Here is a 16,410-nt window from a genome sequence, read left to right on the forward strand (position 1 = left end):
GTATTTTGAAGGTAAATCCTGATCATGATCTCCTAATAGATTTTTTTTAAAGATTTTATTTATCTATTCACCACACAGAGAGAGAAAGAGAGAGAGAGAGAGGCAGAGACACAGGCAGAGGGAGAAGCAGGCTCCATGCAGGGAGCCCAATCTGGGACTCGATCTCAGGTCTCCAGGATCAGGCCCTGGGCTGAAGGCAGTGCTAAACCTCTGGAGCCACCCGGGCTGCCCTTCCTAATAGATTTGACTGGGGGAAAGGGAGGGAGCAGATAGAGTTTGAGATGTCTCTTAAACATACAGGTAGAGGGACGCCTGGGTGGCTCAGTGGTTCAGTGCCTGCCTTTGGCTCAGGGCATGATCCTGGAGTCTCAGATCAAGTCCCACGTTGAGCTCCCTGTGTGGAGCCTGCTTCTCCCTCTGCCTGTGTCTCTGCCTCTCTCTCTCTGTGTCTCTCATGAATGAATAAATAAAATCTTTTAAAAAAGAAATAACAGGTAGAGATAGATGTTGAACAAACAGTTTGGATATAAAGGTATGCAATTCTGGAGTTCAAGAGAAAGTTCTGGATTGGAGATAAAAATTTGAGTTTCGGTCACATATAGGTAGGATTTAAAGCCACAAGACTGGATGAGATCACCAAGTAAGTATAGCTAATCAAGAGAAGGAAAGCAAAGACTAAGGCATTCCTCAGTTCCCTCAGGCATTCTAGTGTTAAGTCAGAGAGAGCAGCCAAAAAGGAATGCAAAAATGAGTGACCAGTGAGGTAGCAGGATAACCAAGAGAGGGTGATCCTAGGAAGGCAGTGAAGAAAGAGGCGGCAACTATGTTGGATCTTGCTGATAGGTCAGATAAATAGGATGAGGACTGAATTAAACCATTTAATTCTTTGGTGAGTATCAGAAGCCCAAGTCTTACTGCTTAGAGAAGGACTACATAATTATAGAGATTTGATTTCCATTGTATCAGTTGAGTAACCACTGTCACCTGCTTTTTCAATTTCTCTCCACCTTTATGTATTTGTTCATCATCTTGCCCTATTAATACATTCCGCATGAGTTTGATATTCCAACCTAGAGCCTACCAGATAAATGCTAAATGAAAAAGGAATGCTAGAGGAAATGCTAAAATCATTTCCTTTACGATAATCTATCATTTTTACCTGAGTGTTGAGGGTTTATATATACACACACACACACACACACACACACACCACTCTTAACAGTGTTCTCCAGGGGCATCTGGCTGGCTCAGTTGGAAGAGCATGCAACTCTTGATCCTAGGGTCAAGAGCCCCACAATGGGTGTAGGAATGTTCTCCACTAATTTCAATTTAACAATCATTTGCTAACTTCTTCTTATATGCCCAATTTTGTTATTACTTTCTTGGATATGTTAGCATAAATCTTGGAAGATTAAGGATCTTTATCCTCTTCGTGAAGGCTGATATCTATTGCTTGGAAATGCAAATTTATCTCCTGCCATTTTAATCTGTCTTCCATCAGCCTTTTCCAGTCATCTGGGACCTATTGCTGGTCCCTCACTACCATGTTCATACTTCATCCTCCCTAATCTCAGTGTCACCCACCATTTCCCTGTCCCGTTCTCACAAAGGTGTTTGTCCTACTCATTAATTAATGGAAAGGGGGGAAAAATCCAAAAACTCTGGAAAATTCATACTGGCATTTTATCCAGGTTGATCTGGGATTTATTTTCTTATGAAACACATAAATGTCCTCTTCTATAGTCCCAAGTGCCATTGCGGACCTCCTCCCAATATGATAAGTTGTGCTTAGACTAAAACATCAAGAAATCTTGACAAGGTTGCTTTTAATTTTTGAGGTGAAAGCATAGTCATTCTTAGAGGATTTTGTTGAAGTAAATAAAATTGACAAGGAACAGAAGTAGCTGAAGTTGGCAAGAAGTGGGAGTGGTGTCCTAGCCATTGGTCCCCTTAGGGATTCTGAATCCTAAGGCTGAATATTGTGGATGAATATTGTGGAAAGAGGAGCATAGGAAAGAAAGGGGAGGGAAATGAGGACTCTACACTTAGCCCCCTATCTACTGTAGAGAATCCCCCGATGGTAGTGAATCAGTCACTGACACTGGAATCTTATGAGATGGCCCAGTCCTTTTTTAAGGTCTTGCGATAGAACAGGTGAGGGGATTTATAGCCTTCCTCACCTCCTTAGCATCCCATCTGCACCAAAGTAAAGATGGGGATACAGGAATTTTGGACTTGACTTACAAAAAAAAAAAAAAAAAAAAAAAAAAACTCCACAAAGTGTTGCCAACATGTCTGGTGGGCCAGCCAGAGCAGATGGCTCAGAGAAATGAGCATTGGTTTGTACAGACGTGGATAAACAAATGACAGCTCAAAAACAAGTAAGGTGGTTCTTTCCGGGTATGTGCTATTTTAGTCATTGGTATCCATTAGTAGTGATTAGGCTTGACTCAGCTTGGTAACCATGAATTGAGGTTGATCCTCATCAGGCCCCTAACCACAGCCTTAGAGATGATCCTGAAGGGAGATTTTGTAGCTTATGTAGTTTTTAGAAAAAGTGTTCCTTGCCTGACTCCTGCCAGCTTGATCCTTCTGTTGACAGGCACAGTTTGGCTAGGTAATGGAGAGGGGAGACCCTAAGTTTTTACTGATACTGGCATCTTGACTTTAGCCATTTAAGATTGAAGAAGTCCGATTTACACAAATCTCCAGGACTGATAAAAATCTATTCTCTAAAAATTGTATCTAAACTAACAATAGCAACTGTATTTAGTCATTTAAAACTCGGAAACCAAGAGAGAAACTACAGAGAACTTCCCTGAGCCCATTCACTGTTGTGATTCTGTGTACACAGCCTGGGATGCCTTAAACAAATGGCAGCCTCAGTTCTCCCTGGACATGTTTTCACCATAAGTCTCTTGGCTCTGTGGATTTCCTGGGTATCAGTTTGAGTGGGAAGGAGGAGAAAAGACCTGTATTAAAACTGCTGCCATGTGCAGACAAAATTGGAGCTTCTGGCTTTGGTATGGTCGTGTTTCTCTATATTATCTCAGTGAACAGGGAGACCAGGTCTATATGCTGAAGAAGCTTGACCCTGTAGGACAACAGACCTATTTGGCTCATCCTACCCGGTTCTCCCCAGATGACATGTACTCTTGACACCCAATCACCATCAAAAAACACTTTGGTGCTCAAGACCCAGCAACCTCACCCTGTTCTCTGAGGGTCCCTTAAATTCTATGTCTCTTCTGCTACCTCTCAGAGACTTTCTAAAACCAAGTTCTTCAACCTGTGTGCCTTGAAGCCTTCTTAACACCCTTACTCTTTGGAATCTGGTTTCATTATTGCCTTTGATGATGCTTATGTGAAGCAATCATGGTAGCATCCCTCTTAAGGGAACAAGTTTGAATCTCCTTTCCATATTTTGAATCACTACTAGGTTATTGAAATGATTTGAATGAATGAATAGATAAAGTAAATTGCTGCCATGATGAGAAACCAGATGAGGTCATACTGCCTGGAAGAAGAATAGAACGTTTTCCCGTGGTCTGATTTTAGAGATGTTAATACCCTTCAATCCTTCTTCAGGTCCAAAAGTTACTGTAATTGTATTCCAGATAACCTTTGACAAGTCAGTTTGATTGATAAACTTTAGTTCTGTGAATAGTTGATTCTCTAAGACATGAGCCCCTCTATCTGTCCTCCTTTGGTAGTACTTATTCTAGAATTGCCTCTCCTGAAACACTGTCCAGTCAAAAAGTGCTTACTCTGAACAGTTACTTTAGTTCAGGCATTGCACCCCCAGTTCTAGGTTGCAAGAGAGCCAGTTTTACTCTCATGAACTATTTAGTGTTGGCAATGTGATGACATGTCCTGTGGTGATACTATATCTTGTGCTCAGGACACCGTTGGATAGAGTCTCCCCTGTTCCCATTTTTGAGTTGAGGGCTTAAAAAGAAAACCAACTCATTAACTGCCAGAAAGATTTCAAAATATTTTATGCATTTCAAACTCCATCCCTATTGAAATCCTTTCATCTCATAAAGGCCACTGTTCCAATGGAAAGGATATTGGGCATGATAGCCAAACAGACTGGTTCAAATCTTGACTCTACCATTTACTAGCTGTATGATTGTGAAGAAGTCACTCAAATTCTCTGAGTCACTTAAATTAACTTTTCTTGGATGCAGTAGGATTAAGTAAGAGGTTGGTACTAGGTTTAACCCAAAGTTTCTTTGCTAGTGACTACTCCAGCACAGATATAGGTAGGAATAGGATGTTGGAAATGTAGAATTCAGAAGAGACCCATGAATGGGAATGCTACTTTTTAGATTCCCATGAATCTCATTTCCTTAATTTTCTGCTTTATTTTCTCCTCCCATTCCACTCTAGGAACCCAGTGTACTCAGGCTACCTAGGGTTTCCCATCATGGCAGCCTACTTTGGTGCTTAACCTTTCCTTTTTTTTCTTTGATTTTTTAAAGATTTTTTTTTATTATTAGAGAGCACAAGTGGAGGTAGGGGGTGGTGCAGGGAGAGAGGGAGAGAGAGACTCTTAAGCAGTCTCCATGCCCAGTGTGGAGACCAATGCAGGACTAAATCTCAGGATCCTGAGATCATGACTCGAGCAAAGTCATTATTCAGACACTTAACTGAGCTACCTAGGAGTCTCTAACATTTCCTGATCCATGAGAACACATCAATTCTATGGCCTAGTCATTCTCCTTTATGGTTTATTAGCAAACTTGATGATGTTGAGTTGAGACATGGATAGTTCTAAGTGTATTATTCATCCTGGATAATTCAAATACTAATAATGTCAGGGGTGCCTGAGTGGCTCAGTTGGTTATGCTTCCTGCTGATTCTTGATTTTGGCTCAGATCATGATGTCAGGGTCGTGAGATTGAGCCCCCCCATCAGGTTCTGAGCTCAGCCTGGAGTCTGCTTGTCTCTCTCCCTCTTCTCTTCCTTTCTCTCTCCCTCTCTCTATCAAATAAATGAAAAATGTCAAATATGGTGGAAAGATTAGGCAAAGAATATTTTTGTCACTGACCAAGTGACAAAAGTAGAGTAAGTACTTAGTACTGGCTAAGTGGGCAAATCCATATATGATTCAGTCTGAAAGCTCTTGCTGTCATAGCAGAGATGTGCATGTACATGGCAATAAAGAGGGATATATTCTGAGTCCAAAAGGGGAGTTGTGTGAGGAGGCCAAAAGCACAAGACACCTTCTCTAGAACCAGATTATTTCTAGAGAAGGGATACTGTGCTGGTCATTGTCCTGTAGACACTGAAATGAGAGATGTCCGGCAGCCCGACATTTGGTGGCTCAGCGGTTTAACGCTGCCTTCGGCCCAGGGCGTGATCCTGGAGACCCAGGATTGAGTCCCACGTTGGGCTCCCTGCATGGTGCCTGCTTCTCTCTGCCTGTGTCTCTGCCTCTCCCTCTCTCTCTCACTGTCTCTCATGAATAAATAAAATATTTTTTAAAAAGAGTCCGTTTCTTTAAAAAAAAATGAAATGAGAAATGTCTGGAATGAATGTTTGAACAAAGTGGAGTTGGCAATAGGGTGCAGGGAGCAGTAACTGCCTACTGATACTTTGTGCCCTAGTGTTGCCATGTTCCTGATAGATGATATTCACTGCTTAGATAAATGAACGCTTATTTATGTCTGAATGCATCATATTTTACCAGTTGGCTGGGCACACAGGTTGGCCTATGTGTACTGAGCTATAGATGGTTGCTCAGAAGTGACCTTGTTCAGAACATGGGTGCATATATTCTGTGTGATGCCCTTACCAGGGAAGTTGAACCTTTGAGGTTATTCCAAGTTTATAAATGATGACCTCTTCATCATATCGTAGGTTCCAGGCATCTGATGCTTTTCTCAGTCACTGAAGAAGAAAGCCTACACAATGGTCCTTAAAATATAGCTTCCTGGGATACCTGGGTGGCCCAGCAGTTGAGCACCTGCCTGCCTTCAGCCCAGGGCATGATCCTGGAGTCCCAGGATCGAGTCCCACATCAGGCTCCCCGCATGGAGCCTGCTTCTCTCTCTGCCTGTGTCTCTGCCTCTCTCTGTGTCTCTCATGAATAAATAAATAAATAGTCTTTTTTTTTTTTTTTTTTTTTTTTTTATTTATGATAGTCATACAGAGAGAAAGAGAGAGAGGCAGAGACACAGGCAGAGGGAGAAGCAGGCTCCATGCACCGGGAGCCTGATGTGGGATTCGATCCCGGGTCTCCAGGATCGCGCCCTGGGCCAAAGGCAGGCGCCAAACCACTGCGCCACCCAGGGATCCCCAAATAAATAGTCTTTAAAGAAAAAGAAATACAGCTTTCTTTTAGCGGCCTCTTGTTATTCATACATGGTATCTTTAAGCACCTTACTCTAATTCAGATTCTCAGTTCTTGAGCTCTCCCTATTAGAAAGTGGTCCAAATCTCCTTTCTTTATCCCTAGCTCTCTCTGCTATCAGGGTAACAAAAGGATTTTTCTTCATTATTTTCCCAGTGGCTTTGGTATGTTTGGGTTTTTTGTTTTTTTGTTTTTTTGTTTTTTGTTTTTTGCTACCTTCATCATAGAAATCAAGGGCAAATGGATCAGAGATTTTTTATGCATTTAAGTAATTATATGCTTTTGGTTCTGCATGTCCCTGGCTCAGATGCCTAACTGTTCCCAAGTAGTTCAGTCTCATTTTGCTCATGACTGGCCTTTTCTAAGGTAACACTTGGGTTCTATCTTGGGGATCAAAAACTTGAGAAATGTTTTAAGTGGCTGTGGCTTCATTGACAATGGAATTGCAGTGGGTGGGCGTGGGCAATGCTTAAAGGCTAAATAAAGGCTCCTGGTAAGAGCACATATGCTGAGAGAATATTTCATCTTCCCTCTTTCCATAGCAACTTTATCTGTAAGATTAAGCAAGCATTCTGCTGGTGGCATAGTTAATAAAAAATCTTGGCTCCAGTTCAGAGCTGTTTGCCATTATTGGAACCTATTTACTTTTATTCATTTCATCATTTGATTTTTGTTTCCTTCTGTCTTCCCAGGTGGCATTGGTAGGGTGGTCAACGGAGCCTTCATGGTGCTGAAAGGGCATCGGTCTATTGTTAACCAGGTCCGATTTAACCCTCACACCTACATGATCTGCTCTTCTGGTGTAGAAAAGATTATCAAGGTGAGGTACCTTCCCCTTATGTCCTTTAGACAAATTGTTAACAATTCATAATTGGAAGAAACTAGAACAATATTTATAGGACCTCATACCTAAACATACTAAAGGTCTATCAAAATTCTCAATCATTATGGGGCACCTGGATGGTTCAGTCAGTAGAGCAAGACTCTTGATCTTGAGGTCCTGAGTTTGATCCCCACATTGGGCATTGAGATTACTTAAAAAATTTCTCAATTATTTTGACATAACACAAAATATTAAAAAATTGATATTAAAAAGCGTGGTTTAAAATCCTCCTTTCAAGACCACTTTTTAAAATAGTCACTAGGCTTTGAAACTAGACACCACTTGTATGCCACTACATTTCCAGAAGCCTTTGATATTGAGTCTGAGTTCTGTTTTCCAAACTTCATCTGAAAGCCACCATCTATTCAGTTACTTGGTGTGTACTTTGCATTAATTGCTGTGCTAATGTGGCACAGACATAACTAAGTGACTGCCAGAATCATAGCTAAATTGTCTCAGAACATATCAAAAAACACTGCATGTGGTTGTGATTGAGGCTAAACGCTTGCATTAATTGTACATCAACTGAATGAACTTAACCTGGCTAAGGAATGTATTTAGAGCCTACAATGAAGAGACACAGCCTGGCCTGTGTCCACAGGAGGATGGCCCACTGCCTGCCACTCACATTCTAGTTGCTAGTAACCCTTTTCCACATCTGCAAAAAGGTTTGGGTATTTGGTAGGTTTGGGGTAAATGATGAATCCTTTGGAACTCTGTGATAACTTGATTTTTAAGTAAGGATAGATGATAATCTCCCCTAAAAGTTAAAAGTCCTCTTCCCCCCCCCCCCCCCCCAAAAAACAATGACATTGAAAACCTGATGGGGGAGGTATCAGGAAAAAAGTAAAAAATTGGTTTGTGATGATTTGGTGGTTTTCTATTTTCTTCTTCTGCTGCTGCTGCTGCTACTGCTGCTGCTGCTTCCTCTTCTTCCTCTTCCCCTCCTCCTCCTCCTTCATCTCCTCCTCCTTCTTCACCATCTAGAATTAAACCAAGTTGTATCTGAGGCAAGGGAAGCTATCAGAAATGTAATGTTGGAGGATGGGTCAATATTTATTTGTTCTCATTCCAGATGCCTTTATATAAGTTTTGTTGGTTCTGTGGATCAGGGCTAACTTTCATGATTGCACACATTTTCCCACAGAGCTGGAGCAGGACTTCTAGGTCATTTTTACTGACTTTTTCTTTTTGTAAGATGATATGAGATTTCAATTATAAACTATGCGTCTGGGGTTAATTACACAGCTAATTAGTGGTAAAGTTAGGATAGAGCCTTGTTCTTTGTTGTTCCCAGTGGCCTATCACACTCCCCATGCTGGTGGGAAGGCAGCAGGCAGCCAGAAGCCTCTACTGAAGGTGGTCATCTCTAACATCCGTCAGTGGGCAATTGAGAAATTGGCCCTGTCCCTTGAATTGCCTTCTCTTCTCCTTTGGCCTATGAGTAATGGGTTGGCACGGTAGGATGTCCTCTAGGCCTCTTGACGTCATTCTCTTTCTCAGAGAGCTCTGCTTGGCCATCTCCTTTAGAAGAGAGATTCCTGCTCGGCTGTGCACTCTGGGATGCTTCTGTACTTAGTCTCCCCAATTATTGTTTAGTCAACTGGAGTCCTTACCCTTAAGGTCATAGTTTGGAAACTAACCAAGTTCTCAGAGGAGTAAGAGAAGAAAATATTTTCTCTGGGAGATTATCCAGACTGAAATATGGAGCTCACTGCTTCCAGGTTCCAGTGGGGTCTGAACCCGGACCCACCAGGAGGCACATTCAGCCGTTTGAAACCTTAGGTCAGCGGGATGAGCACTGGGTGTTATGCTAAATGTTGGCAAATTGAACTCCAATTTAAAAAAAGTTTTTTTTAAAGAAAAAAAACCTTAGGTCAGTATAGCTGGTACCCTTGAACGGTTCTTTAAGTCTATTCCCCATCTGTCAAGTGAGGATGTTAACAGTGACTTGCCATCCAGAAGTGCCTTGTGAATTACCTGTGCCTGACAATTTCTGACTATTTTAATAAGTCACTTTCCTGCTTGCAATTTCTGAGGATCAGTGGTTCAAAGAGCATAATGTTTTCACTCAGCCTGAGACCTTTTTTTCCTCTCCACTTTGTTCCACCTTCTCCCTTGTCCTTTATTGCTGCCGTTCTAGCCCAGAGGAAAAGAATCCTGGATGTTGGGGCCACCCTCTTCTCACCCATAACAGCTCTCTAGCCCCCTGAATGTCCATACTTAGCAAAAGAGGGGATTTGTTTTATAGTTAAATACGGAGAGGTGGGACACCTGGGTGGCACAGTGGCTGAGCATCTGCCTTTGGCTCAGGGCGTGATCCCAGGGTCCTGAAATCGACTCCCACATCGGACTCTCTGTATGGAGCCTGCTTCTCCCTCTGCCTCTGCCTCTGTCTCTGCCTGTGTGTGTGTGTGTGTGTGTGTGTGTGATAAGTAAATAAAATATTTAAAAATAAATAAACAAACAAATAAATAGAGGCAAGATAGGGCTAATGCAGACCTTTTTTCTCAAAGACCAATATTCATTTATTCATGATATTTGTGGTATTTATGATGTACCTGTGTGTGCCTTTTGTGCTAGGCCCTATGGGGAACATAAAGGCAAAAAAAAGTAATGCAGGTCATCCCCAGTAAGAGAGACAAGAAATAAAGATAACAAAAAATGCAATAGCTACACAAGAGATAGAAATGGAATGCTCTAGGGGAGGGAAAGATTTTTCCCATCTGGAATAATCTCAGGCAGGTAATATTTCAACTAGATTTTGAAAAATAAAGACTGCTAAAGGGAGGTGTAAAATATGAGAAACATTCTAAGTAGAGACAATCAATAAATATTTATTGATCATCCACTGTGTTCCAGGCATCATACTTATGAATAAATGCTCAGAAGCAGTGAGGCATAAGACCTGTTAAGAAAATGATCGTGTTTGGCCAAAGGGAAGAGCACAAGAAGGGAGGACTAAGATACAAGGCAGGAACGTGGGCAGGAGGTTGGCCCAGAAGGTCTCGGAAGCCAGATTAGAGAGGGCGGAGAACCCTTAAATAGCAAGTTAGGTCCCTATCAGCGTAGATTTTCTCAGTGTACGGTCACATGTCTTAAGTTAGTACAATAGCACAAAAAGGAGAGGGCTTAGAGCTGCTATATTCAAGCATGTCATGGTTACCTGTATAGATCAGAACACTTGATATTTAATTTTTTCCATTTCAACAGTGCTTGAATAAGAATTGAACTGCACCTTTTTTCTCAGAAGCCTCTTTTTTTTTTTTTTAAGATTTTATTTATTTATTCATGAGGGACACACAGAGAGGCAGAGACATAGGCAGAGGGAGAAGCAGGCTCCCTGCAGGGAGCCCCATGTGGGACTCCATCCTGGGACTCCAGGATCATGCCCTGAGCCAAATGTGACACCCAACCACTAAGCTGCCCAGACGTCTCTCCTCAACAACCTCTTGAGCTAAACTTTTCACTGGGTTTGGAGAGAAATCTGTTTGTCCCTCCTCCTTTTCTCATGAACCTTGCGCCAAGAGGAGGCTTGTGTAGCCGCATTTAACATGTTAGCAATGGGAAGTTGTGTTTTTGTTGCTTCATTTCTGAGTTGTTGGCTTTCAGTGTAAAGAAATAAACATTTGACAAATATTTCAAAACTGGTATTTTAGGGATGAGGACTAAGATAATAGGGACGGCCAGTACTTCTGATGTTCAGAAGTCTCTGAGGATGGGTCTAAAACTTCCTGGTAGAGGTATTCAGTTGCCAAGTGAAGGAGAAAGCACCCCATCTTTTTTGTGCTATGGTAGAGATTATGTCCTTTCATCCATCTCATTTCTACAGATGAGAAGACGCATTTGAGAATGAAGTCATTTGCCAAGGGCCACGTGTGGCAGTGGGGCTGGGGTTCCTACCTGTTCTGCCTGCCCTAGCAGCTCTGGGCCACAAATCCCTTGAGGACTGAAAACCAGCTGTCTGGGATGATGGTTTTGTTTTGCTCTGAACCTTAGGATTGGATGAGACCCATCTAATCCACTGTTAGGTTGGGGAGCTGAGCTTTATCCAAGGTCAACCTGAGCTGAGTGGGAACCCATACTCAAGTCCACTGCCTCCTGATCCAGCATTTTTTCCATTACTCCACACTTCAGGAATGAAAGTCTACCTCCGCTTAATACATTCCAGAGCCCAAATGAAAGCTGGCTTTCCATGTTAATGATTTTCATTCCTGAAGGGAAGACATAAGGGTCTGGATGGTAGATTAGAACCTAGAAACTGGTTTGTTGGATAGTTGGACCAGCATCCCACCATTAATATTCTTTACTTCTATTAACAAAATCTGTGTTTCTGTAAAGTATGTAGAGATTTATCTTTATATTAGACAACATGGTTGGTAACGTTTTACCATTTTTAAACTGGGAAAGTAAGAGATCTGGCCCAGAATATAGAATAAGACCCCAAAAAGTCCTGAGGGACCCCTCAATTTCCTTTCTAAGCCACCAGACTTTTATCCACTTGGACATTTGTTTGAATTGACAGTCATTTGTACCTTGATCCTGTTGTTTAAGGCCATGTCTAAAATGCTTCCCAGGGGATCCCTGGGTGGCTCAGCGGTTTAGTGCCTGCCTTTGGCCCAGGGCGTGATCCTAGAGTCCCGGGATCGAGTCCCGCATCGGGTTCTCTGCATGGAGTCTGCTTCTCCCTCTGCCTGTGTCTCTGCCTCTCTCTCTCTCTTTCTGTGTCTCTCATGAATAAATAAATAAAATCTTTAAAAGATAATAAAAATAAAAAGTAAATAAAATAAAATGCTTCCCAAACATAGGGTCTCACAAAGAACTTGAGAATCTCTTCAGACAAATCCTTTATTTTCTGCTCTTTATTTTCTTTTTTTTTTTTTTTTTCTCTTTATTTTCTAACTATATTCTTAAAAAGTTGTTCTTCCCCCTTGTGAAAACCGCAGAGCCCTGGTACCTGCTGGTGACTTAGTGAATCTGAACCTCAAAGTGTGGGGCTCAGGAGTCAGCACTGTTAGGACTCTTCAGGTGACTCCTGCGCACCTCCAAGTGGGAGAACCACTGCCTAAATCCCCCCGCTCCCCCCAGTCATGTAGTGAGGATGGAGAGAGAAGAACACCTGAGGAGTTGTGGGTAGGGAACAGAGTCACAGGAGAAAGGAATCTGAGTTGGGAATTGATTAAGAGAGCTAACCTAGGTTTTTCCAGCCCCTTTTGAACTAGAGCTCCTCCAAAAAGGTGCTACCTTCCAGAAGTTGCAAGTAGAGCATAGGAGGGAAGGGGCCTCATGAAGGTGCTCACAGGGAGGTGAATGTGTCCTTGGATAGCTTTGGGGAAGCAAAGCCATTGTCTTGATAGAGGATAGAGAATGAGGAGCCCTGTTTTCTGGGTTGGGTGCCATCTAAAGATAGACACCAGCCTGTCAGGCAAGAAAATCGCCTGGAATTTCATCTGAGTTGCCATGGCTACCGGCTGATGTAACTGAGCTTCTGTGTGCTGCTCTGTGGACCAGTCTGGTAGTCAGGTGAAGCTAATTGTTCTCAACTGCAGTGACAGCTTAATTACCTTGAACTTGAATTTTGCATAACTTATTCCACTTGCAAAGTTGGGCCTTTGCAGTCACGTAGACCTGAGTTTGAGTCCCAGCTCTGCCAAGTTCCTTTGGCTATCGGCCCATGTGTCTGATGATAGAGTGAAGGAATGTTAAGGGATGGGGCCACGGTCTTGGGGGTGTGTGTCTTGCCTATTTCTGCAGCTAACAGGAGAGTTGGGGAGCAGGCCAGCAGCAACCTGGTTAAGAGAACCCAGTTTCCTGGGTAACTGATGCCTGCATGTCCAAGAGGAACTGCAGTGTAGGCAGTTGGCTATTCTTATCAAGCTCCAGTAAGCAATTCCCATTAGTTAAAAATAGAAATGTTGCAGTTGGGGAGAAGTGGAGTTATAGGCTAAAATATTAACTACCACAGAAGACTGACTGCTGGGTCTGTTTTCACTTTCGAAAAGTGGTACCTCTCTGTGCACAGCTTCAGTCTTTTGAGAGTTTTGAACACATTGGCCAATCTTCAAGTCATCCCCTATTCTTCACAATTATGAAGGGGGTTATTGTAATTTCCAAGCTACTAACAGAGAACACTAAAGGGGTGAGGGCTCATAGGGGAGATAATATGTGACTATCCTGGGGCAAGAGATAAAACTTTGATTTCTTGACACTAAGCTAATGCTAAGTCCTAGACAATGCTTTTTCCAACAGCTGACTCTAGAAGCCTCTGTTTGCTTATGTGACCCACATAATCCAGTTTCGTAAAGAATGTATTTTTAAAGCTGGTTAGCAAGTCCTGGCTAAATGACAGGAAGGATCTGGAGAAGCTCTGCCTTAGTGTTCTTTATCACCACTAGCTTTAGAGTACTTTCCAATCAGGCCTCCTTGGTTTTGTTTTTGCCTTCTGTGCAGATCTGGAGTCCATACAAGCAGCCAGGATGTACAGGAGACCTAGACGGTCGGATTGAGGATGATTCCCGCTGCCTCTATACCCACGAAGAGTACATCAGCCTCGTGCTGAACAGTGGGAGTGGCCTGTCACATGACTACGCCAACCAGTCTGTGCAGGAAGACCCCAGGATGATGGCCTTCTTTGACTCCCTGGTACGTCGTGAGATCGAGGGCTGGAGCTCTGACTCAGACAGCGATCTCAGTGAGAGCACGATCCTCCAGCTGCACGCGGGGGTCAGCGAGCGCTCGGGCTATACTGACTCAGAGTCTTCGGCCTCGCTGCCCCGCTCCCCTCCACCCACAGTGGATGAGAATGCCGACAGCGCCTTCCACCTGGGGCCCCTACGGGTCACCACGGCCAACACAGTGGCATCACCACCACCACCGCCCACGTGTGAGGATGCAGCCTCTCGCCAGCAGCGCCTATCTGCCCTGCGGCGCTACCAGGACAAACGCCTCCTGGCCCTTTCCAACGAGTCCGATTCCGAAGAGAACGCCTGTGAGGTTGAACTGGACACAGATCTTTTCCCCCGACCACGATCTCCCAGCCCTGAAGATGAGTCCAGCAGTTCCAGCAGCTCCAGCAGCTCTGAAGATGAGGAGGAGCTGAATGAGCGTCGAGCAGCCACACGGCAGCGGAATACCATGCGGCGGCGGCAGAAGACCCCCCGAGAAGAGAGGCCCACCCCCCCAAGCAAGCCCGCCAATACCTACATTGGAGAAGACAATTATGATTACCCCCAGATCAAAGTGGATGACCTCTCCTCTTCCTCTCCCTCCTCCCCTGAGCGCAGCACTTCCACACTGGAGATTCAGCCCAACCGGGCATCTCCAACTTCCGACATAGAGTCAGTGGAGCGAAAGATTTATAAGGCTTACAAGTGGCTCCGCTATTCCTATATCTCCTACTCAAATAACAAAGATGGAGAGAGCTCCCTCGTGTCTGGGGAGGCAGATGAAGGGAGAGCGGGAACCAGCCACAAGGACAACCCAGCCCCTTCTTCTAGTAAGGAAGCCTGTCTCAGCATGACTATAGCCCAGAGGAACCAGGACCTGCCCCTTGAAGGTCGCAACAAGGATGCTTTTAAAGAAGGGACTTCTGCTAGAAATCCCAGCAATGGCCCAGGCCAGGAGCACAGCAGCCACCCTTGGGCAGAGGCACCAGAGGACCCCTCACAGGACACTAACAATGGTGGCTCTGTAGAACACTCTTTTGAAACCAAGAAGCTCAATGGGAAGGCCCTGAGCAAGGCCCTAAGCAGCCGGGCCGAGGAGCCGCCCTCTCCTCCTGTCCCCAAGGCATCTGGCTCCACTCTGAGCAGTGGGTCTGGCAGTTGTCCCAGGACCCAGTCTGATGACAGTGAGGAGAGGAGCCTCGAAACCATCTGTGCCAACCACAACAATGGACGCTTACACCCCCGCCCCCCTCATCCCCACAACAATGGGCAGAACTTTGGAGAGCTGGAGGCAGTAGCCTGCTCTTCTCCAGGACATTCGGACACTGACCATGATAACTTGTCCCTGACAGGGACACTCCTACACAAAGATTGTTGTGGGTCTGAAATGGCCTGTGAGACCCCCAATGCTGGAACAAGAGAGGACCCCACTGACACCCCAGACACAGACAGCAGCAGGGCTGTTCATGGCCATAGTGGCCTCAAAAGGCACCGAGTCGAATTGGAAGATACAGATTCAGAGAATTCCTCCTCAGAGAAGAAATTAAAAACATGATAAATACAAAGGGAAAACAAAAAGCTATGAAAAGTAGCTTTACAAAAAAATTTTTTAATCCTGTTTAGTGAACACAGAGGAAAGGAAAAAAAAAGTATTAAAGGCACATAAAACCAGGGCCTGAAATTTTGTGTCTGATGCTGCTCCCTTCTGTTCAGTAATGGGTCTGAATGTTTAGCTGGCCGTTGGCTTGTGCTGTGTAAGGAAAGGGAAAAAAAGATCCAAGTGACTCCTTTCTAGTAAGACTTGAGCATCGCGTACCTGTGCGTTTTGTTAAAGTAAATCCTTGTTGAGACGTTTGACTTGTTCTTGTGTGTGTTCACCGGCACGTGTGAGCTCATTGTCTCCGAGGCTTTTCTTTCTGTTCTCCATGAGAAGGGATCTATGGATCGGTATCTTTTGCCATCTCACCTTGTTTACATGCTGTAGGTGTTAACGGTGAGTGCCTGCTGAATCCGGCTGTGCTGTGCTGAAAGAATGAAGGGGAGAATGAAACAGGCCTTCAGCCCATCGGCTGTGCTGGGAGGGAAAGCATGGTTTCTTTCTTAAAGAAATCTTCCATGTTTTCTCTCAGTAGTACTTCTTAATTGAGCATTTAACGTGGACATACTAAAAGTGAAGTGTTTTTAATGCCAATAAGAGGTTAGCACCTAAGATCAGATTCCAGAGAACACCGGTTCCTGACAAATTTTGCCCATGGCAAATGGAGCTGTGCTGCAGCATGGAGGCCTATGGAGGCCATAAAATATGACTGGTTGTGGGGCACCCTTTCACCAGTTAGGTGCTAGTTCCTGAGAGGCCCTCTAAAGGCCAGTGGGCACCTCTTTGCCCCCATGTGATGAAAGGAGGGGGAAAAGATGGCCCTCAAGAGCTTTGTGCTCAAAACTATTTAAGTGGATGTTCTAGGTATGTTAATGAAAAAGTGTAGTGAAGAGCAGAATGTGGTACT

General features: G+C 44.0%; 2 protein-coding genes across 3 annotated transcripts in view; both read left to right on the plus strand.

The window, feature by feature from the left end:
* DCAF5 (DDB1 and CUL4 associated factor 5) overlaps window positions 1-15,760 on the plus strand; it is a 100,946-nt gene extending 85,186 nt beyond the window's left edge. For both annotated transcript variants that reach the window (XM_041758120.1, XM_041758121.1), the window contains exons 8-9: window positions 7,051-7,178; window positions 13,692-15,760. In XM_041758120.1, coding sequence (XP_041614054.1) covers window positions 7,051-7,178; window positions 13,692-15,461 — 1,898 coding nt within the window. In that variant the 3' untranslated portion in view covers window positions 15,462-15,760. The remainder of the gene's footprint in view (window positions 1-7,050; window positions 7,179-13,691) is intronic.
* On the plus strand, window positions 1,329-4,482 carry LOC121492878 (H/ACA ribonucleoprotein complex subunit 3-like). Its single transcript, XM_041758123.1, is given in 2 exon segments — window positions 1,329-3,185; window positions 3,187-4,482. Coding segments are annotated over 2 exon segments (231 nt in total). The 5' UTR covers window positions 1,329-2,991; the 3' UTR covers window positions 3,224-4,482.
* Window positions 15,761-16,410: the final 650 nt, after the last annotated feature.

This window comes from Vulpes lagopus, chromosome 6 (assembly GCF_018345385.1).
Source record: "Vulpes lagopus strain Blue_001 chromosome 6, ASM1834538v1, whole genome shotgun sequence".
Classification (NCBI taxonomy): Eukaryota; Metazoa; Chordata; class Mammalia; order Carnivora; family Canidae; genus Vulpes; species Vulpes lagopus.